This window comes from Lineus longissimus, chromosome 4, assembly GCF_910592395.1.
Source record: "Lineus longissimus chromosome 4, tnLinLong1.2, whole genome shotgun sequence".
NCBI lineage: Eukaryota > Metazoa > Nemertea > Pilidiophora > Heteronemertea > Lineidae > Lineus > Lineus longissimus.
This window is the reverse complement of record NC_088311.1, coordinates 16,812,283-16,834,448: the sequence shown is the minus strand read 5'-3', so window position 1 is coordinate 16,834,448 and position 22,166 is coordinate 16,812,283. Positions and strand designations below refer to the sequence as shown.

Genomic DNA, 22,166 nt, shown 5'->3' with positions numbered 1-22,166 from the left:
AATAGGCGAAACAGGAATAGGCGAAACAGGAATAGGCGGAACAGGAATAGGCGAAACAGGAATACACCACGGGAACTCCTGCACTCTGACCACGTGACCTACATCATTACTTCACAGTTCCGGCACTGGGTCGAGTTTGGCAGTTACTAGAAATCACGTGACTGGATCTGGATTTAGTAGTGTTAAAACTGCCTTTTTTGAAGTAAAGTACGTAAATCGAGAAGAAGAGGACGTTTACTTCGTCTGCAATGAAATGTCACAACTGTCTCCGCCGACGTTGTTGTCCTGTATGTTCTAGCAGACGATTTTTAGATACATGATGTCCCACACCCGCACTTCAGGACTGTGGCGCCGGTGTGAATAAATCTACTTGCGTGAATGGTCAATGGATCATGACGTCATGAAATAATTGCGTCAAGAGGAAGGAAACAATGGGAATCATGGTAACTGTGGTTGCGGTGCGTCGTGAAAGCAGGATCGGCAAGCGCGGCCCGTATGGAATGCGACAAACTGTACCGGAACCAGAATTGTCATGGGTCTGCACAAATTTTTTCAGATTCGATGGACATGATGGATATATGAATTTTGTTTACACTTTATACACACGTAACCATTACACTCACTACGTTGTGTGAGTTAATATGTAAAGAGCAATCTCTAGTGAACTCACACAACTGTTTGACATGGGGGAGCCCCCAAACCCCCGTCCTTCTGACATATATAGCCAGTACATTGGGGGATGAGTCCCCCAAACCCCCTCCCCGTTCTCTGAAAGTGACAGGTTTTAGTCAGTACATTGGGGGGAAGCCCCCCCCCAACCCCCCCCCCCCCCCATTCGACTCTAAAAATAGAATTCCTTGGAGACGCTGAACAATAAGGCCCCATAAAGAAATAGTCCCCGCCCCGGTAGCTGTCTCATATCTGCTGAAAGAAGCAGCTATTTGTGGTGAAATAATAATTGAATGCATGTCGTGACACCCAGGAGCTTTTTCTCATTTCTGAAACACTTGCATGGTTGGAATGAATTGCCAAATCAGTCCGTCAAATCTCTATGCAATGAAAATTGAAATGTCACAACTGTCTCCACCGACGTTGTCCTGTATGTCCTAGCAGACGATTTTTAAATAAATGATGTGATTGATATACCATTGGAATGAATTATTTCTTCAATGATATGAAAGTTGAAAACCCTCTGACATGTCTGAGTACAAAAATGCAGAGGCAAGACACATCATGCATGTCATGACACCCAGGAGCTTTTTCTCATTTCTGAAACAGTTGCATGGTTGGAATGAATTCCTAAATCAGTCCGTCAAATCTCTATCCAAATGGAACTTTAAGACCACTCTATAATTGTGCAGTAGTGTTAAAACTGACTTTTTTGAAGTAAAGTACGTAAATCGAGAAGAAGAGGACGTTTGCTTTGGTCTGCAATAAAATGTCACATCTGTCTCCGCCGACGTTGTCCTGTACATATGTCCTAGCAGACGATTTTTAAAATCATGATGTCCCACACCCGCACTTCAGTGGCGCCGGTGAGAATAAATCTACTTGCGTGAATGGTCAATGGCTCATGACGTCATGAAATAATTGCGTCAACAACGGGAATCATGGTAACTGTGGTTGCGGTGCGTCGTGAAAGCAGGATCGGCAAGCGCGGCCCGTATGGAATGCAACAAACTGTACCGGAACCGGAACTGTCATGGGTCTGCACAAATTTTTTCAGATTCGATGGACATGATGGATATATGAATTTTGTTTACACTTTATATACACACGTAACCATTACACTCACTACGTTGTGTGAGTTATCAACACATGATGAAGTAGAAAAACTAATCATATTCGTTAAGTTAAAATCTTTATTCTTTTCAACAAACTCGTAAACTGTGCAGTTACATAAGGAGAGCAGAACAGCAATATTTCTATGCAAAATAATGTAGTGACTCCAGGAACTCGCGTGTCATTTTAACATTGGAATTTCTGCTTGTAAAGAACCTGGGTAGGAGGTTGATCTGAACCAGCTATATTTAGGTGTATTTAGCTGTATTCACGGTAAGATACCAGTGGCTTGCATAGCAACATGGCGCATGGTTTTATCAAAAATGCGAACTTGTGGGAAACGAAAAATGGTCGGATTTGATACGGTGAAAACAGCTGGAAAGGGGTTGGTAATGATCGGTTCTTTTTTATTTTCCTCCACTTATGATTCTATGTATAAATTACAGTCCAAGCAGTGATATTCTTTAAAAAAATTCCAACTTGATCGCGCCATCGAGTCATCGCGTCGTCGAGTCATCGAGTCGAATAGCACAAGCCAAAGTCAACAGGCTTAATGTTTGAACATGCGCATCTCTGGCTAACTTTACAAAAAGTATCAAAATTATAACCCCTTCAAAGTGTTGCATTCGTTTTTCTTCGTAGATATCCCTCATGCATACTTATAACAAACTTCGTTTGTAGCATTCACAGTTAGTCTGGCATATGGAAAGGGAGATGGTTGATCACATAAATACGCTGTAGCTCCTGCGGTCTGTCTGCACATTAGAACCCCTACATACACTAGCACTGAGTACATTGATGTAGAGGGATATGTACACTACAGGATACACAAAATCTCAACACCGACGTGTTTCTTATAGTAGTACGTTTACGAGTGTTTTCGTTTATGAGTGCCCCCCCCCCCCCCCCCCATTGTTGAAAAGTCATGGCCTTTACCTGTATATAATGCCCTGGAACACTCCACACTCCAAAAAAATGTGGGGAACGACCAATCATGTTCATCATCAATTATTTTACCATGGTGCACTCGTGGATATATGATGGAGAGATCAATGGATAAAAGCACATGATCGTATACCAGGGGCCCATGGAAGGATCTGATACTTCCCTGATTCCTAACAAAAAATGATTTACAGCACTGTCACATAAATTAATTAGCCAGGACTTGATGGCACAGCAGGCATTCGTACTTGGCCGTTCGAGGATTGTGAAATCTGCATATTATTGAAGATGACAACTAAACTCCTCAGGGGTGTATACTGTTTTATTTTTTAAAGTCCTAATTGTATCTGACATGCAAAGTGGCCTGCACTTCGGTATCTCTGCCATACGCCATACACCCACTTTTTCGAGATGCCCAGATGACACTGCAGCGTGACTTCGCCCATGTGGTTCCCGCCGTGGATCGCACCGGATCTAATGACAAGGACCGTTGCCGTGGAAAGCATGGTGGTACATGTTTTTACCGATGAGTAGGCTATTTACATGTACCAGCCAATTTGTGCGTTCTGGGGGCGAAGGTGGCCCAACTGCTGGTAAGCGTGACCTTTATAGTGTGATTAGTGGTGAAAGGTGAATATTATGGATCTATGGCGGCGAATGCGGTCAATACACGGGCGAAGGTTTCCGTCATGGAATCGATGGTGGCCCGCCTTAGACCTATCATCATCTCTTTTTACCGGCGTCGTAACCCTGTTTTTTGGTATGGTATGGATAGCGGCCACTGTCCACCTTTGTTGGATCTTTTACTTTCAACATGGCATAGGCACTCACTGCAGGCACAAGGGACCACGGCTTTTAGTCTCATGAAACTTTATAGAACATCATTTGGACAGACCTAGACCCTCGATTATTCATACGTTATGTAGTGAAGAGCCAGGAATTTTAGTTCCATGAAAGCTTCTACGGTTCACCCAGATATAAAATCAAGGGTTCTCCCCTGGCTCTATGACTGGAAAATTCCAAATCATCCATAATCAGACGGGTACTGTCATTGTGAATTTGACTCGGACGGCATTCGATGTGTTTGGGCACATGTCAGACACGGACATTGGGTAGGTCTTGGGGACATGACAGAAATTAAACAGACGGTTTAAAAGGAAACCATGTGTTTACCAGTAAGTGTTCACTGTAGCTAGGTTTCCAGGCTAGGGGATCAGAGGGTTCACTGTGTACCAGGCACTAGATAGCAGCCTAGAATTTATTGATAACCTTAGCCAGTGAGATCACATGGTCGTCTTGGAACACGAAGCATCGACTCTCTCAAAGATTCTCATCCAAATGGACCAGAATATATGAGGTAAATGATGATGATGAGATGAAATATTTTGTTTTCATCTCGAAACACCTACTCGTTCCCTGAATACCACAACTATCTTTCTGGATTGGTGATTCTCAACAGCTGACCAGAATAGGGTATAAAGTGTGCCCGATGACCTGGGCCCAAGCATCCTCGAAAACCCAGAGTCGGTCGTATCCTGAACCCCTCGCACACGTTAAAACTAGGGTGATATAGCCGAGTGTTGGCTTGGCCTGAGCTTCAGGAGGGCGCCCAAGAGGGTAGTTGACCACCACCAAAAGCACCAACACAAAGCATTTCACGCACTTAAATGACAAATATGTAATTGTAAAATGCATTTAATGATCTCAAAAGACATTTACATAGTATATAGCACTACATTACAGTTCATAACACGCAAGAATGTCCTGGAGTCAGTATGGTTGGTACATGTTATACACAACTTCTTCTAATTGATTATTTCAATCTACCAGAGACAAACTTTAGCCTTCCGTTTTTGTACCTTGTATACCAGAGAGCATTGCCACAGATTATGACCCAACTTCATTCTGTTAGTGTGCATATATAAGCCAATATAGTGTATATTTTAAAATCGACAAAAGTTGTCGCAAAGGTTAGGTACTTCGAAATTAAAAAAAAAAGCTTTGATTTCTGGATCTAAAATTTGACATTCGTTGTAACGATGAAGTACAATTTCAGATTCTGGTTAGTTTCACAAGCTGTACTGGTGTATCATGTGTTTCACAAGCTGTACTGCTGTTACCAGGTATCTAATAAGTTTAACTGCTGTTACCAGGTGTTTAATAAACTGTACTGAGCAGATGTTACCAGGTGTTTGGCAAGCTGTACTGCTGTATCATGTGTTTTACAAGCTGTACTGCTGTTACCAGGTTATAGCATATACAATCCATGCAATTACATCAATGACTGTGTAAGACAGTCGGGTATATATTCATGCCGATATATCTGCGTTAACGATCAGGATGGTAAATGTTGTATTATATATACGTTCTACACAAAATGTAAGATTTTTAAACAGTAGAAATTTTATGTCCAAACTCTTCCTTTGGTAGAGCACAATTTGAATAAATGAAACCTTTTTGAAAGAGGGAATGAAGACATTTAACCCAGACACTTGTAACCCGACACGACAAAATGAGTTGCATATCGCTCCTAGCTTGACAGGTTGTTCATTTCACTATTGTCTGCCTTTTATGAAAACTGAGTACATCAATTTCTTCATATATTTCCTGATGTCATTTTAGGCTCAGCTTCTGTGCGACATGCGACTCATTTTGTCGTGTGGGTCACACTTGTATCTGGCACTGCTACATACATATATTTGAATGACTATAATAGGAATTAACTAGAGTCTTTAACTACATAATATCGCCATATTACTTAAGTATTGGCTTACATGTAAGTCACTTTTAGAGGAAATGTACAATTTTGCCCAAGTCATCTTTTCAAAAGTTCTTTCAAGCATGATGTTCATTCAACAATTTAAAATATATTTACGTCATTTACACTATAAACTGTATTGGGTTTAGTTGTTCTTAACTTGCTGTTATAACAGTCCCTTTTTTCAATAAAGTGATATAAGGCCCATGGTTTTAAATGGCCTCTTTGACATGCTCGATTCATAATGATCGCAATTTATCGTATCTTTAATAACAAGGCACAAAATAGATGCACACACCGTTTTTCCTTCCCTTCAAAAAATCACGGGATGATTTCAGAAAAAAATCAGTTCACACACAAATAAGTTATGTCCATAGCTGTGTCTTAAACCAATCTAAAATGTTGGGCCGCATGAGCTAACACGGTCCACCTCGACTTGAGTGTCCACACCCATAGTTTCGAGTTTCTTCAATGGTATAGCGCTTGTGCTAACTTCAGCGACCAGATTTCTGGTTGCCTCCTCATCAGCACGAATGCAGTGGAACCTGACGAGCCGCTTGCCAGAGAGGATGGGTTGAGAGCATTGGCCGACGCATTGCTGAACTCCTCCGATGGAGAAGCATTTCTTGTCCTCATCGTTGATGTGGCGGTCGATGATAAGATTCTTGTACACTCTGGAGCAGCCGATCGGTGCTGAAAGACAGGAATGGATGGTTAGCATTGGGAATATTGAAAGGAATAAAAAATACACGCAATCAATGACAGCAAAATCAGTAAGGTGTGTGGCTCCTTCGACCGCCTTCGACACTTCACAAAGTAATCAATCGGCACGTTTTTGTAATTGGAGATAGTGGTGGCATCTCGGTTCCCCGGGATATATATTTCACTTCCAAAAAAATATCATAAAGATTTTCAGAGCCACAGAAGAAGCATGCAAGCTTGACAAAATAATACACGTCTGGTCAACGCAATGAAATTGTGTTCTCTATATTTTAGTGTTTCTATACAATATTCAGCTAGAGAGACCACGACTTCTCAGTTGGTTGAAACACAAAAAACCCATAAATCTATCTTTCAGCGTTCCCAAACGATGAGGCGATAAAAACAGAAACGGAAACACTCAAAAAGGTTACACCGGCAACAAGGGACATCCACGCTAACCACTAGGCCAAAGGCCCTTCCACGAAAATCAAGACTCAATGGTCCCGGTTTCTCATACAATTGGTAGGCCCACCCTGCATTTCGTGTTTGATATAGAATATAGTATTCTGATATACATGTACAATTTTTTTCTTCTACACTCTAATGATATGATTTTCACCTCAGGGTTGCTTTTACTTAAAATCAAACGTTTGATATTAAGATCGCCGATGGTAGTTATCGCCGATGGTAGTTTTTATAGTAATTCGTATTGCAGGATGTCTCGAACGAAAGACGTTGTCATACCAGCATAAAGAACGAGCTTCAAGCTATACCAGTATTTGTACAGTGCAATTAGTAAAAGAAGGAATAAGACTAACCATAAAAAAGTATTAAAATTACCATTGAAATGGTTAACAATTAATATTTCGACAGTTGAAACAACTAATTTCATTGGTAGATGGAACTACCACAGTTGTAAAAATACTATTAGTTATTTTTACTAGTTGATTTTAAGAGTGTGATCCATAATGTCATTCTAATAAGCTACTTACAATATAAAGTGACGTATCCATATTGCGCCTTGATGGCCTCGGCATCACACTGTGGCCCAGGGATCAGATAGCTGACGGCCATATGTGCAGGCTTCTGGAGGACGGACTTGGTTGGTGTTTTGAACTCGTTAGTTTGTTCGCCGTTGAAGTCACCACAGAGCCCACAGGTCTTGCCGAAGTAGAATGGAGAGGTATTGACGATTGCCTCAAGTCCTGTGAAGTGGACGTCGACCAGGGATAGAGGGGCATGGACCTTGACGAACGAGCCATCGAGGAAGATCTTCAGGATGATTGGACTGCTGTAAGAGTAAGGCAAATCATTTTCGTATCCTAAGCAAGTAGAGAGGTTGCCACGATGGTATAAGTCTCCAACTTTGAGCTTAATTACAGTCGTCTTGTGACAAATTCGGTTGAACTGAGGTGATGAACATGTACAATTTTATAGACAAACTTTATGGATTCGCGAAAAAGAACACTTGGAAACCTTTATCAGAAATGAGTACAATCAGGTGAATCCGGGTATTTCGAGGCCGTATTTCAAGTTACAATGATGGCCTACTTGGAATACGACGTCGTTATATCCATCTTATTAAAATGGTCATCCTTGGGATTTCTAATATTCTTGTACTGAAGCGGTCGTTTATCAATTTGAAAACGTCGTTCAGCATTAACGTTGAGGATGAAGTCGGAGTCGTGAAGGTGCACAATCTCCCTATTTTTGCCTTCGGCTATAATTGTAACCACTTATCGCGCACCACACAGAAATCGTGAAATAGTTTTTAAGTTGTGGCAGCAATAATTAGGATAGTCTGGATATAAAGGCTACTGGAAATATCCCTCCAATACATCAGCTATGTGAGAATATTCATTTATTATACGACATCTTCAAGACATGATATCTTAAAATCAATTAGTAAAAATAACGATTTCATAGTAATTTTTTACTACTTGGATAGTTCCTATATTGCACCGACTGTGAAATTAGTTATTTTAAGTATCGAAATAACAATTCTTAACCATTTTAATATTTAATTTTTACGACTTTTTTTATTGCTAGAACAACTAATTAATTGTTAGTTTCTCTTCTATACTGGCTTATTTCACAGTTGGCGCAATAGGAACTACCAGGTTAGTTGCTTTTACTAATAATTTTAAGTGTGAATAAGTGCCTATAGCTTACCTGGTGTCGGACGGCACTTGTCTGATGATCAGCGGTTCTGGACTGATTTGCTTGGTCACACCATTCACCTCAACCCGCATGCTATTTCCAGATGGCACGATACGCAGCCTCTGCCTTTCAATGAATATCTTCAGGGTCTTCATGGCAGAGTTGGGCGTGGTGGCGATGGTGACCAAGAATCGGGCGTCTGGGCTACAGTCGGCGGCGACCAGGGTGTCACATGCAACTGGAGGGATGTCGTACTGGACTTTGTCAAAGGTGCGCACCTTGTTACCATTCAAGCGGCAGATTGCTGGAATTTATTGAAAGGGAGATAAGGTTTGAAATATGAAGTCTACAGTATATCAAATTAGTGCATGACATTACATTGAAAGGAAACTACATGTAATATGTGTTTTTGTAGAACCCTGGTGCAAAGAAACAGTGCCAAACAAGCACGTTTTATAAGATGTAAATCTTAAAAGAGGATGGTCGTGTTAAAACCATAATGTTCTTACGATTCAGAGAAATAAAGCAGAGAAGTGTCATAACAGATCTCGGAATTGCGAGAATGTAGAGCTGTGCCATGAGTATTATAAAAAAATATGAAATGCACAAGGCTAGCTGGTATATTTTTGATATTATGTTATTCTCTCACCTGGAAGATGGTTGTTGAACAGATACTGCATGGCACGCATGGGCCACCACGATCTTGCCGAGATTGACATGGGGAATGGGAGCTGTGCAGTGATGTTCCTTGCCATGCTTGGGGTGACCAGAGAAACGTTCAACAGAGAGTAGAGTTCTACTTCTTCAAGACGGGTGTTGAGGGGAGACATTGGGGCAGGCTTCATCAACCAAGGTTTGACATGAGAGACACCGATTTTCAGTTTGAGAGTTCCATTGGCGGCACGCGTCGCGATCTCTCGGTTCTCCAAGATGACCTGCGGCAGCAAGTAGTCGAATCTCAGCACGTAGTTCAAGTAGTCGTGGAGGTAGTTCCTCAACCAAGATTGAATCTTCAAATTGCAAACAACAAAGGTTACATGTATGTCAGGTTGATATGTTCATGAAAAGAAAAAATAAGGACGGGTATATTTGGCAAGCCGCTCGCCGAACAGGCATCATTTTTTGCCCTGTTTGGAGAGCCGCTTTCTGAACAGCAAACTGGTAAAAAATTTTACCCTGTTCGGCGAGTCGGAGACTTTACAACACATTAGCCAATTCGGTAAATATTAATGAGTTCGGCTCTCCAGTCAGAGTAAAAAAAGTCGCTGTTTGGTAAGTCGGACTTGCCAAAAAGTCACTTCCAAAAAAGAATACGGAATTAGGTAACTAAACTAAAGAGAGACCAGGCCCTCGCATAACTTTGTTTGAGTAAGGTGTGATCATTTTCCATCGGGTCTCTCGGGTTAATTGTTTTCATGTTAAATAACAAGGGTTTTTGAAGAAATTTTAAATTACATTTGAAAATGTCCATAACGAAATATAAATGCATCACAATTACAATACCAAGGTTCGCCAATAATAATCAAAATTTTATACTGAACTGAATGCGAGAACGAGTAATGAAAAACCTACCGTTTCAGGCTTATAGGCGACTTCAAATTCCATTGACCTGAGTTGTGAGAGTCTCTCCATCAGGGCGACACATGCCGGGGTGTATTTCAGCTGACTGGAACTGTCTTTGGAACACTGAGCGAACTCTGGCCACTGGCGGATGATACTCTCTTGTTCAATAAGCATCTGCTCGGACGACTTGGTCGACGCAACCTGAAATATGAAATAATGTGTAACGAATCAGATGCCATGAATGGTACATGTGAGTTTATATCATAGACGAAAACCAAATGTGCATTTTGGCAAGAGAGAACAAATTGATTACAATATCAATTTATAATGGATCTAACGTACATATTGTCAGTTGCCAACCTTGCCATTTTCTGCCTCCCCATTCCTCAACTGACGAAACCTAGTAACCTTCTTCTCCTTACACGATCCCTTCCAAGTGTTCAACTGACGAACACACCCAGCCGGCTTCTTCTCCATGCATTTTCCCTTCCCGTTGCTTAACATAAAAACCTAGCCACCTCCTTCTCCATTCACTTTCCATGCCCATTGCTTAACAAACACACCTAGCCACCTTCTTCTCCATACATGTTCCCTTCCCATTACTCAACTGACGAAAACTAGCCACCTCCTTCTCCATACACGTTCTCTTCCCATTCTTCAACAAACAAACCTAACCACTTCCTTTGCCATACACGTTCCCTTCCCATTGCTCAACAAACAAACCTAGCCACCTCCTTCTCTGTAGACGATCCCGTTCCATTGCTCAACTCTCCTTCATACAAGTTCTCATCTTAAGACACATTTACCTGTACAGTATTGAAGATTTCGATGTTTCCATGAGGACGCTTTTACTCACCTTGATTTCCATCTTCTTCTCTTCGTGGCACTCCTCACCGTGCATGATCTTTGTTTGGGTCTCAATCTTAGCCTGTGCCAAGGCGATGGGCGATGTGAAACTCTCGGGAAGTCTTGGGAATGTCAACAGTTGGTTCACGCATATCTATGGAAATAAGGAAAATGAACCTTCCTGTACTTAATGTATATTTTCTTAATTTCGGTTTAGCTCCAAATAAAAGAAGGCATACGATTAGCTAAAGATTAATTAACTTTGAAATCAAACTTGAGTCTGCTGCTTTATCTATTTTAAATGTAGAATTCCGCTCACCTTGTATGGTTTGGTATCGTAATTTGGAATGGCGCTCCTGATGAGCTGCAGGTCCCAGTTATGGATAAGACTCTGTTCATTGACTTGGTAGAGAAGCTGAGTCTTGACGTAGCGGTCCTGTGCTCCCTTGACTGTAACCAAGACCTGGTGCTCTGTTGGGTTAGTCAGTTTGACTTGGGAAGTAACTGGCTTGAATCCTGGGGCAGACGGAAGGTCGGATGGGGTTTCTTCACTTCCCTCCCCGAACAACGACCACAGAAGAGAGCCTCGTGGTTTTTCAGCAACCGGCTTGCTGTTATTCTTGTATGACATTTCAATAATAATTTGGTTGGCTCTCTCTGTTGGTGGGCGAGCGGTGATGGTCACAGCCTTCTTGCCGGTAACGGTCAGCAGATTAGAATCACCAGAACGAATAGGCCCAGCCATGCGGGGGACCATGTACTTCACGTGAAGTTCAGCCTGTCCAAGTGTATCCTTGCCTAATACAATAGTATCCTGGAAAGAAAATAAGATAATGTGTAAACAGAAAATCTAAAATCAGCCGATTTTGTTAACTCCTATCAAATTCTGACTAGCCTTCTCTGGTAAAACTGCTGTGTATTATTCAAATTCATACTACATTTGCATACATCAGCAAGTATGGATTAAATTTATACTTGATATTAATGATAATATTCATCACAGGTTTCTGAAGTTTTTACCTCAATTGTTGGCTGGATGGCGTTCTTGATCGGCTGTTCCTTGATAACCCAGTTGCTCTGGGTCTGTAGGTTGGGCAGGTACTTGACGACACACACTGGTTCACTGACGATGCTGACCACCTTCTGTTCCTGTTGGTAATTGTCAACGATGATCTGAGACTTCGAGTTGGTGATATCCATGACGTACTTGGCACTCACTGGGGCAGCGGTGTGCAGCAAAACCTTTAAGAGGGCACCAGTGCGGATGAAGGGAGTGTGGATACCCATGGTAGCAATGACATTGACAATCACCCTGAAAATATCACAAACATTATATAAACACAGTCCGTCACACAAATTTTACATGAGATTTATATTGGGTTCTGAAATTCGGAAAGTGAAATTATCAATGGTCATTATTAGTCAAGTTGAAATCCGTGTAAAACACAGGACCTTTTATTCATCATCTCCAGGCCATCATTTACGAAAGGAATTAAATAAGACGAGTTACATAATAATTGACGGTGAAATCGCCGTACTTGGGTGTAACGCTATTAAATAGAAGCGACAGCTTAGTTGGGTTTTATCCTGTACGTTTGGCCTGAAAAAAGCTTATGACAGTGGCATTTACTTACTTGGGTGTGACATTAATACCAGCGATAGCCTCAGTTGGTGTCTGTCCTGGACGTTTGGCCTGGAATAGGCTTGGTGTGACGGTGACATTGACTTGTCCCCTGACATGTACATGAGCAGCAGCAGTCAGGTTGAGAGTGAGAGGCAGACCGAGCATGGTGGGGACCTTCAGGATACCATCCTCGAGGATAACGGTCTTATGGATGTTGACAGCCTTACCATTGCGGAGTTCCGTTTCTATATCCTTGATGCTCACCACACCTAAAGAGAAAAGTTCAGAATATGCTGTGGTGTGCAGATTACGGCAACGAACATTATATGCATGCAGTGGACGAAAAATATTTGTATGCGATGTGCCATGTGAAAGATTCACCAGCTTAATATTAACACGACCATCTTTTACGTTTAACAACCCTGGTACATTAAAAACTGGCCGCAAAAAAAATTGCATTAGCGAGTTAGCTGAAGAGATTAGATATTAACTTACCGGCCTTCATGATGTCGGTGATGAAGTCCCGTCCAAGGGTGAAGAAGCGAAGTTCACTGCCGAACAGCTTGATGTAGACGGATCCCTTTGGTGATTCTGGTTCACGGGGCTTTACGTTTAGTTTGGTTTTGATTGAGTCGATGCTTTCCTTATCGGAGCGCTTGACACGTGGCTTCAGGACATCGAATGCTGACTTTGAAGCACGGAGAGAGCCATGTGGGCCGAGGAACTTCTCAACTAGGGTCTGGAGTCCCTCAGTGTAAAGGCCAGCTTCAAAGACGTTGATGTCATAACCCAAGACGAGTGTGTTTAGTCTGACAACACCAGACTGGGGAAGGATGGACTTCTGAGTTGGAACGTAGGACAGGTCCAAGGCAGCACCGAATCGAAGGCGGTCTGTAAGAAATGAAGAGATATATTATTGTTGCCTATAGACATATTCGAAACTAGAACGTTAACGGAAAAATCAACATTTCTCGACCCATTGAAGAAAATTCTTGCCGGGGACAGTGAAATTGAATGTTGATAGGTGCCCAAACCTTTACAGTTCTCTTAGTAAAATGCAGCTGAAAAGTATTCAGAATATTCATAGAAAAATTATTATCATAAACCCACCATTGTAGATTGGAAGATGGAGGTACTTCGGGTAGTGGGCTCCGGGTGTGATCGGCTTGGCGATGCGAAGGGCCATCTTGATGTCGGCAGCCCTTGAATGTTAGGAAAGATACATTTCAAGCACTGCTATGGATCTAATATCATTACCAGCAGAACATAGGTTCGCCAATGGATAAATCTTTGAATTAGTTATAGTAGGACATGGAGTCTTCTGTTAAGACGAATAGCCATTGCAAACATACCCTGGGTTTTTTTAGATATTCGCCCTCTCTGCATAGGGTGCCACGTTTAAAAAATAAATTGTACAATTATTACAAAGGAATTAGCTGGATAACGGAACTTACAGTTTCCTGAGACTTGGTAGAGTTGACTCAGAGATAGCCTTGAGGTGAGAGTAAGCGAAGGAGGCAACATGGAGGTTGGTCTCTCTCAAGAGTAACTGGGCAATCATCTCGAGGATTGCTGGAGACGGCTTGGTGTCGATGATGATCTTGCAGCAGGCAACACGCAGTTCGGTCCTCTCCTCCGGGTTGGTGTACATCGGCAGCAAAATGGTGCGCACCTGGAATGTTCAGTATTCAATATTCGTTTTCATTACTTTTTAAGTATTCGCCAAAACCTATATTAGGTAAAAATGAAACCCCGTGTTTGGCACCGGTCAATTTAAAACGTTTTTAAAAGACAAATGGACATACCTTTTCCAAGATGGTGTTGGAAAGAAATGATGGTAAGTGGCGTTTAGGCCCAAGTCCTCTATACTGGTAGTTTTTACTCACCCTTGTTGGAATAACTTGGGCAAGATGACGGAGGGCGTAGACGGCCTGGACACGGATCATTCTGGTCATGGCTGGCTCATGGATGACAGTATCTATCAGATCAATAGAGTCCACCAAGCCGATGTTTCCGATGACTTTCAGGGCAAGCAGTTGATCTTCCTCGCTTTTCTGGACTTTCCAGATACCCTTGATATCCTGAAGAGTAAGGTCGTATTTTTAAAAGAAAGTGATATACAGTAATGCAAATAGATGCTTTGTACGGATTAAGAACTCAGCTAATGTTTTAAGACTGTCAATGTTTTATTAGGTAAATTGTATTTATATGCATGTAAAGCGCCGCTGAAAATCTAATTTAGAGCGGCGCTTTCTAAATTATTTTATTATTATATTATTATCATGTTTCCCGCAGGGACTGACCTGCCACAATGACCTCAAGTCGACCTTGGCAGATGGTTGTTGCTCCTTGAGGACGACCAGCTGACGAGCCAAGGCACTCCATGACAACCAGCAGGTTCTCTTCATCTGAACGTCGCCGCCCACAACTGGTAGCTCACAGATGCTCTGGAAGAGGTGAAATTAGACGTAGTGTAGGAAAATAGTAGAGCAAGTCGCAATCCATGTGTGGAAACGGCTACAAAATATAAGTGTGTGGATTCCCAAATTTGTCTGTATTGTATACATGCTAGCAACAATGGATTGTATTGAAGTCGATTAGTTAAAACCAGTGTACTGTTTCGAAAGATAAACAGACGCCATCTTGAGACATTTGTTAGGCGTCGTGTAGGTCTTGTTATGCTGACGTCACACATATTCAAAAGCGTCACTAGAATATATTCGGATGAAATTGTACCTTGACGGTGTTGACGAGTGTCATGTCAGGTTTGGTAATGAGGGCGACCGTGCTGAAGAGTTGTGCGACTCGGTCACTTATTGGGAGCTTGCCGCCAGTCAGGAGAGACTTGATGTAGTCGATGGAAGCCCTGCTGCCGATGGTGGGCAACACGTCGAGGAGGATAGTTCTGTGGTAAGAATATGGATACGGTAAGTCCTTAAGCGCACGGGCTTGAAGACCAATTGATAAAAAATATAACGAACAAAGCCTCATCTTTAATAGGAAAGAGGAAGAGATAACCTTAATACAAACCAACTACAATGTACATGTACTTTCATGATAGAAATACTAGCAGTACAATTTGTTTCAACCTTCGGTCGCTTTGAGGGTGCCTGAGAGTTTGGTTGTATAAAGCTCACTGATGTAAAAGGCGAACAGCAATATTGGCACCGGTGTAGAAGTAGAAAAAAATGTCCCCCTTGAAAAAATGTCCTGATAAATTGTATTCTGACGGATTATGGTAATTGGTTCTATAGAGGTCACGACCGTCAATAGCTCAGAGATTAAGCGCATGGTAGAATCATTTGGTCCCAGGATATTCTATCCTAGGACATTTCAGGCCAGGAGGATAGCTTGACACCATGCGCCGGCACTTGCAGAATATATCACACTATGATGCTGATCGTCAGTGTTGCGAGGCGTATAGGACATTGATTGCAAATTTCAGGCAGGCCTAAGGTTAAAACCCGATTCTAGTGCAATGTTTATTGCAGTTCAATGATTTTCCATTGATCCTGCTTGGAGAAGTTGTGGTCCTGCTGGAAACCGGTTTTGTATGAAAAACCAACATGTCTTATGCCCAAGTTGACCCTTTAAACCAATAGAATTTCGATGCATGAATCCGAGGTTGCACATGGCGTTCGATGATTGATAATTTAAAATCCTGCTCTATTTCATAGGTTCGCTTCCTACCTGATGGTGCGTTGCTTGTCGTTGAGTTGAGTCTCTGGGACGGTTATGTACTGTGCACAGATGGCCTGGAGGTCCTGGAGGGTGGCTCCACGGAGTACCTTCATCAGTTTCATGATGACCATGGGGATCTTGGCTTCACGATCACCGGTGGCATCCACGATCATGTTGATCAAAGCAATCGCCTAAAATCAATCAATGCATTATGCAGCTTCTGGTTCATGTACGTAGCAGGCTTTGTTTAAAAACATTAGACCGTATGTTGGGCTAGGCCTAAATTCTTTTCACAGGCAAGGTACATGTAAGGGGCAAAAAACGTAATGAAGTGTACAGGCCTCTGATTGGTGTATTTAATTCATAATATACATAACATGGAGATTGATGCCTTTGATTGGTTGGTTCTGTTCGAATCGTTCTGAAGAGAATGCCGAAAAGATAGACAATGGTTATTATGGTTCTGTTCATGATATTCGTCGTTTGCAGGCCTTGATCTTTTAATAATGTCTTTCCTATTTAAGAGACATGTCTAGGCTCACCTCAGGTCTATTGATTCCTTGGGGTGTTCCTGAGTTGATGGAGGAGCCGCTGCTGAACTGGGATGCAGCCTCAGGGATGTTCATGATGAGACCTCTCCTCCATCGGGTCATTGAGGCGGGGACGACAATTGGGCTCTGGATCTGCATCAGGTGCACAAGTTTCAAGGCTTGGCTGAAGAGAAAGAATGCGCAGGTGAACTGATTCCGGACGGATGCTTTATTTTTGTCACAAAGACATCCCTCAAATAGTTTAACAAAATTTAGTACATGTAGTGCTTTACAAGACCACAAGGAAATGGTATTTTGATGGATTGCTCTATGATATAACGAGTACCAAATTACTTATAAAATACAGAATTTTGCACAGGTGACAAAATGTCCCATATTTCATATATCCGTTGGATATCAGAGCGAAATTAGGTATCGTTTTGTTCATCCTGATTTCATCTTCGCACTAAATTGATAAAGAAAATAGTAACTACCGGAGTTGGCCTTTTAATACAAGACATTGTTGGACCACTCTGAAGTTCTAAATTATTCTTGCTAATGGGCATATCAGTCTTCGAAGCTAAATCATGATGATAATTGAAGTAAAAGGTATGTTTTTCAGATTTTTGGCAACGTAGAAACGTCAGACCAGAATGAATGACTTAAGATACTATTTCTCGTGGGCCTACTTACTTGGTGAATGTAATAGCACTTCCCTTCTCCTTGTTCAATGGGGTGAACACTTGCTGGCCAAGGACCTCAGCAGATTCTAGCAAGAAGTTCGCTCGGTCACCAGAGATGTTGTAGTTCACCACTGTTCCCATGCTCAGAAGTTCAGCCTAGAAAGGAGACATTTACGTATATATACATTTTCCTGGGTGGTTTAAAAACTGTTTCCGAGCATGAAGTATAACACACGATATTGTTCTGATATTGTAGAAGAGTCTATATCGGCGTGTGTCGTTCTTATTTTCCTAATTTCAACTTAAAATGTTCCATTACTGGATGGTTCAAATGATGAGATGTATAAAAGGCTACAGCTGGCTTCAAATGACTGGATGTTCATCTTGGCACAAATGACTGGCTGTGCATCTTCTTTCGAATGACTGGATGTACATCTTGGTTTAAATTACTCGATGTACATCTTGGTTGTTTTGGGGCTAGATTGACATCTCGAAAGAAGCTTTACTGAAACGATAAGACAAGTATAACATACTTGTGTGATATTCTCAGAGAGCTTGAGTCCCTTGAAGAGAGAGTTGAAGTAAACGGGAGCATTCTGACAGTTCTTGTGGTTGTAGACCTTCGAGATGTTCATGACCTTCCGGCCATGTGGCGTGAAGATGGAGGGAAGTTGGCGGACGTGGTAGGCAGCCTCGCACTCTCCATAAACGGATTGTTCCATTGCCCTGAAGTAAACCTTGCTGTCTGCCTGGCTGCCCATGCGGTTACTGATCTGGGTCGCCTCGTTATCCTCGGCTGTTATCCTCTGGACGCCATTGACGTTGATCTGCAGGACGCTGAGGATACCCCGCTTGATGTTCTTGGACCAGGATGGTTCATTGGCTGATGCGGCGCGGAGGTCGGAGATTATGCCTTGTTCATATCTGTGGGAGAGACGAGAACTAATTACTGGCATGTTTATTCTCAACTTGAAAGCTCTATCCCAGCAAAAACGTGATAGCTTGAATTTATGGTAGCTGCCTACAAGTTATGTTTACTCCTGTTTTAGAATCCAAGATCAAGATTAAATAAGTAAATACATGTATAATATTCTTTTTTGTATTAATGAAATTTTGAATTTCACATTTAAAAATCAGTCGATTTAATCTCCTGAATTCCGAGCAGTGACTACATATATTAAACAAAACAACTGCTGCCGGAAGAAATGACACTGCTGCCGGAAGAAATGGCAGTTGTGATTGAACCTCATGAAGATATTTTACTTGAATTAAATGGTAAGTCTGGTAGACACAACTTTTCCGTTGTCAAATATTCGTGTGGATAAGGGTGAGGGACTTCAGAAAATCGTTCTCGTACCTGAAAACCACTGGTTTCATCAACCATTGTTCCATAACTTGTTGGGGTTCGCCGGTCAGGGGGGTGAAGAGTTCTTCTGGCAGCTGGGCAACTGGCAGTTCAGCAGTTGGCAGTTCTCCGTTGAAGAACATCACTTTAACCTGGTCGGCCTGAAAGGAGTTATGAGCAGGTTTATCTTCAATCAAACGTTAATAAAAGGACGCAGTGAAAATATATATCAATCGAAAAGGTGGTTTATGTAGGCCTATATTCCATTAGAGCGAAGTAAATGCGTCATAAAATGTAGCTTTTTAGAGAAAAACTGGCAAGACATTGGACAGGTCTTTATCAATTAAAAAAAATCATAAGGCTATATTTTGCTAATCAGGGGGTTTACAAGAGAGGGTGCTTATTCTCAAAAGAAGATACGAATGATACCATTTATTTGGACTTCTCAGCAGTGTATACCGGTAGGCTTTTGCCATTAGTGACAGCTGAGAATAGGATCATGGACCTAAGTATTCATGAACATTGAATTTAGAAAATTTAGTGTTATTCCGTTTTATAAATGTCCCAATTACCTTCAGGATAAACTCGCCAGGACTTTTTACTTGGATCCGGAGTTTAGCCTGGATTTTCAGTCCTGAGAAAGTCTTGCTTGAATCTGGTAGACCTGTGGCGGCCTGGCCTTGGTAGTCGTATACGTACTCGGTACCGGGAACGAACGCGGTCTTTTCGAGCGCAGAGGCTGAAATAATAATAATAATAATATTTAAATGATTCGTAGTGCCAGAATCGACTCAGAGTGATCGGTGACACTTTAAATACGGATGATTTAGATTTAACGTGGCGAACGTTTCAATAATGTTCCAGCTTCACCTCTACAATAATAATTCAAATTCCTAATTGGACCAGTGCCTACGACGTATCTATACTATAATGCGCGTTGTGGCCACTAAAAAGGAGGCGATTTTTGTTTCAAAATTGGGCCTCGGAAGTGCATCGAATTCTTGCAACTTTTGGCTTCGTAGGTGTGGATCATGAGTAAGAGTGTCACTGAGGGTGTCATACGTCGAATATCTTGGTGGTTTTGGAATAAATAACAACTTTTCAGAGAGCTCGTCGACTGGAGAGCTCCGCTCATTCTCAAAAGCATACACAAACTTCACGCATATTCTCCCTGCCACATCAATATTAGCTTCCAGCACGTATGTAGTGCTATACAACCTGGTCCATGGTGCAGGATATTAGCAGGGAGATTAATGATTAGCCTATTCTATTTTAGTTCTATTCGAGAAACACTGACCGGAGTGATAAGGCAAATTCTGCAGGGTGGCCTACCGGAACATGCAGTCAGGGTATCAATAAACAGTTATGCCAGGATGGACAAAATATGTACAGTGGCCAGCGCTTGCTCTTTGATTTATTCTTTACTGATTGATGTTGTCAGTTTGAATTGCGTTCTGCATCTCTCCATGCGCCTGGCTTTGGTCCGACAGTGGCATTGGGTACGGGAGTGGGTAGGTGATATGCCTAATATGTGATGCCCTTATTTGGAACAGGACCTGCTGTCACTGGTCTCAATGCATTGTGCAAAATAGCGTACTTTTGCAATCAATCTATTGGGGGTTGCATGTAGATAGCAGCAATAAGTCCCTAAATGCAGTTAATTTCGTGTTTAACCTTTAATAAAACTTCAGTAACGTTAGAAATTTAATGTAGTTCAATCATCGTGCCCATTTAACTAATGTATATTACATTTCAACTTTGCCCGCTCCATGGGTATATGCTAGTATAATGAATTCGTTATCAAAGTCGTGCTTGGCCATTACTATACGAATACGAACATGACGAATACAACTTCTTTATTTCCGCTTATGTACAGCACGGAGGGTTAAGGTATATTTTACCTTTGTAACACGATAGAAACAAGGCCCTCCCATTACAGTGTTGGAGGGGTAATAATCGGATAAAAATAATAAATGCGGGCCTCAAAATGAACTAATCTTTTGTATGTTTCTTTTGTGTCGTCATTTCCTGCGTATTTTCTTAGGCAAACCGATACCTTTAACCACCGTATACTGGTCCGATCCAGAATGGGAAGTTGGTTATTGTGCAGGTACATGTGGCTTATCAGTGTGAAAACGGTCGTCTGTTCAGTTGAATTGAAGTTTTAGTTAGAGGAGATTATCAAGTTGAGTCGGAATGAGAGTAAGTGCATGATGCCTATCCTTGTAAACCAAAATCAACCACGAATTTTCTAAAAGGGGTTATTTGATTATGAAAGGAAGACCAAAGTGCTACAGATTATTTGGACTTGTCAGCAGTACACCGGTGCGCTTATTGCCATTAGCGACAGCTGAGATAAGGATGGACCTGAGAATTCGTGAACATTTAATTCAGACGATTTAGTGTTATTTCACGTTATAAATGTCCGGGTGTTTAAAAACGCCCAACTCAAATTCCGTAGAACATAATTTCTCGTATATGCCATACATTTCATGTTAATTAGCCAACATTGTAGGTTACGTATAAATATAAACTGGTGGCACTATTTACCGTAGTCGAACTAAGATAATAGTGAGGTTTCGAAACCACCCGGTTAGGCCCTACGACGACGTTTATCTATTGTTCGGGTGAACTCACACAATAGATAAACGTCGTGGTAGGGCCTAACCGGGTGGTTGCGAAACCTCACTTATGAACAAAAACGACTTCAGTTCAGGAACGTACAACAAAAAGGTCAGGAAGAATCTTTTCTTAAATGTCGTTTGTCGAGAAATTCGATGTAAGTTACTTTCTTCAAAAGGTAGGTGCGCTTTATTTCCATATACAAACTATCACCATATTGTGAAAGAAAGAATCGAAAAATTTGCCATTCATACTCTTTCCCAAAAATGGGAACAAAATTACCATTCATAGTCTTCCAAAGCAAAGTACAAGCCTCCCCCCCCCGAAATAGATAAACAGGTCGTAATGGAAATTGTAGAGAGGAAATAATTCACCAAGACACTAAAATTAGGGAACGATCCCATTGTAGGAAAGTAGCAACCAACTTCATTACCAAACTCACGATCGAATTAAAGGTTTAAAAATTGAAAATCTAAATTGGAAATGCCAATGTTATCGAAATGTTATGGAAAGTGTAAAGGGTGATGACTTACCCGCAAGGCCGATGCCCAACACAAGTATAGCAATCCGATTCATGGTGAGTTCAGATCTCCTTCTTGTGTCTGAATAATCCTTATTGGCCAAACGAGGTCCTTTTATACAGAATTACCGAAAACTTTGCTCATTGTATGCAAATTGATCCTGATATTTCGAGGTTAATCACAAGGTTGTTGAAGACAGAAGAGGTGCAAACTTCAATTGTCTTATTTTTGTTGGGACCTGTCACCTCACTGGTGATGGGAAAGGAAAAAGTGCACTCAGTTCGCAAAACGACTTTGAGGGGTCGTTGCAATGATTACGTTTGGTCTGATTTGAAAATAAATCATTTTTTGCCACACCTTTCCAAGGAGATGACTATCAGGCCCGAATGATGCTAATGAGGAAAGAT

The 22,166-nt window shown here is 41.6% G+C and overlaps 1 protein-coding gene across 1 annotated transcript; it reads right to left on the bottom strand.

Annotated features, from left to right (window-relative positions):
* Nucleotides 1–4,403: 4,403 nt before the first annotated feature.
* On the bottom strand, nucleotides 4,404–21,854 carry LOC135486489 (vitellogenin-like). Its single transcript, XM_064769296.1, has 22 exons — nucleotides 21,772–21,854; nucleotides 19,189–19,355; nucleotides 18,629–18,777; nucleotides 17,805–18,195; nucleotides 17,282–17,427; nucleotides 16,601–16,772; nucleotides 16,068–16,249; nucleotides 15,114–15,282; nucleotides 14,681–14,824; nucleotides 14,264–14,458; nucleotides 13,832–14,049; nucleotides 13,488–13,579; nucleotides 12,873–13,268; nucleotides 12,388–12,646; nucleotides 11,774–12,065; nucleotides 11,073–11,567; nucleotides 10,764–10,907; nucleotides 9,917–10,108; nucleotides 8,994–9,354; nucleotides 8,357–8,648; nucleotides 7,177–7,475; nucleotides 4,404–6,175 (listed from the first exon to the last, which is right to left on the bottom strand). Exons 1-22 carry the CDS (start codon nucleotides 21,812–21,814, stop codon nucleotides 5,877–5,879), a joined length of 5,097 nt encoding a protein of 1,698 aa, XP_064625366.1. The 5' UTR covers nucleotides 21,815–21,854; the 3' UTR covers nucleotides 4,404–5,876.
* Nucleotides 21,855–22,166: the final 312 nt, after the last annotated feature.

Coding starts and splice junctions, on each gene's coding strand:
- LOC135486489 (XM_064769296.1), bottom strand. CDS start 21,814: ATGAATCGGATTGCTATACTTGTGTTGGGCATCGGCCTTGCGG. Junction 14,825..15,113: donor CACTCGTCAACACCGTCAAG/GTACAATTTCAT, acceptor CACCTCTTCCAG/AGCATCTGTGAGCTACCAGT. Junction 13,269..13,487: donor CCATCTTCCAATCTACAATG/GTGGGTTTATGA, acceptor CATTTCTTACAG/ACCGCCTTCGATTCGGTGCT.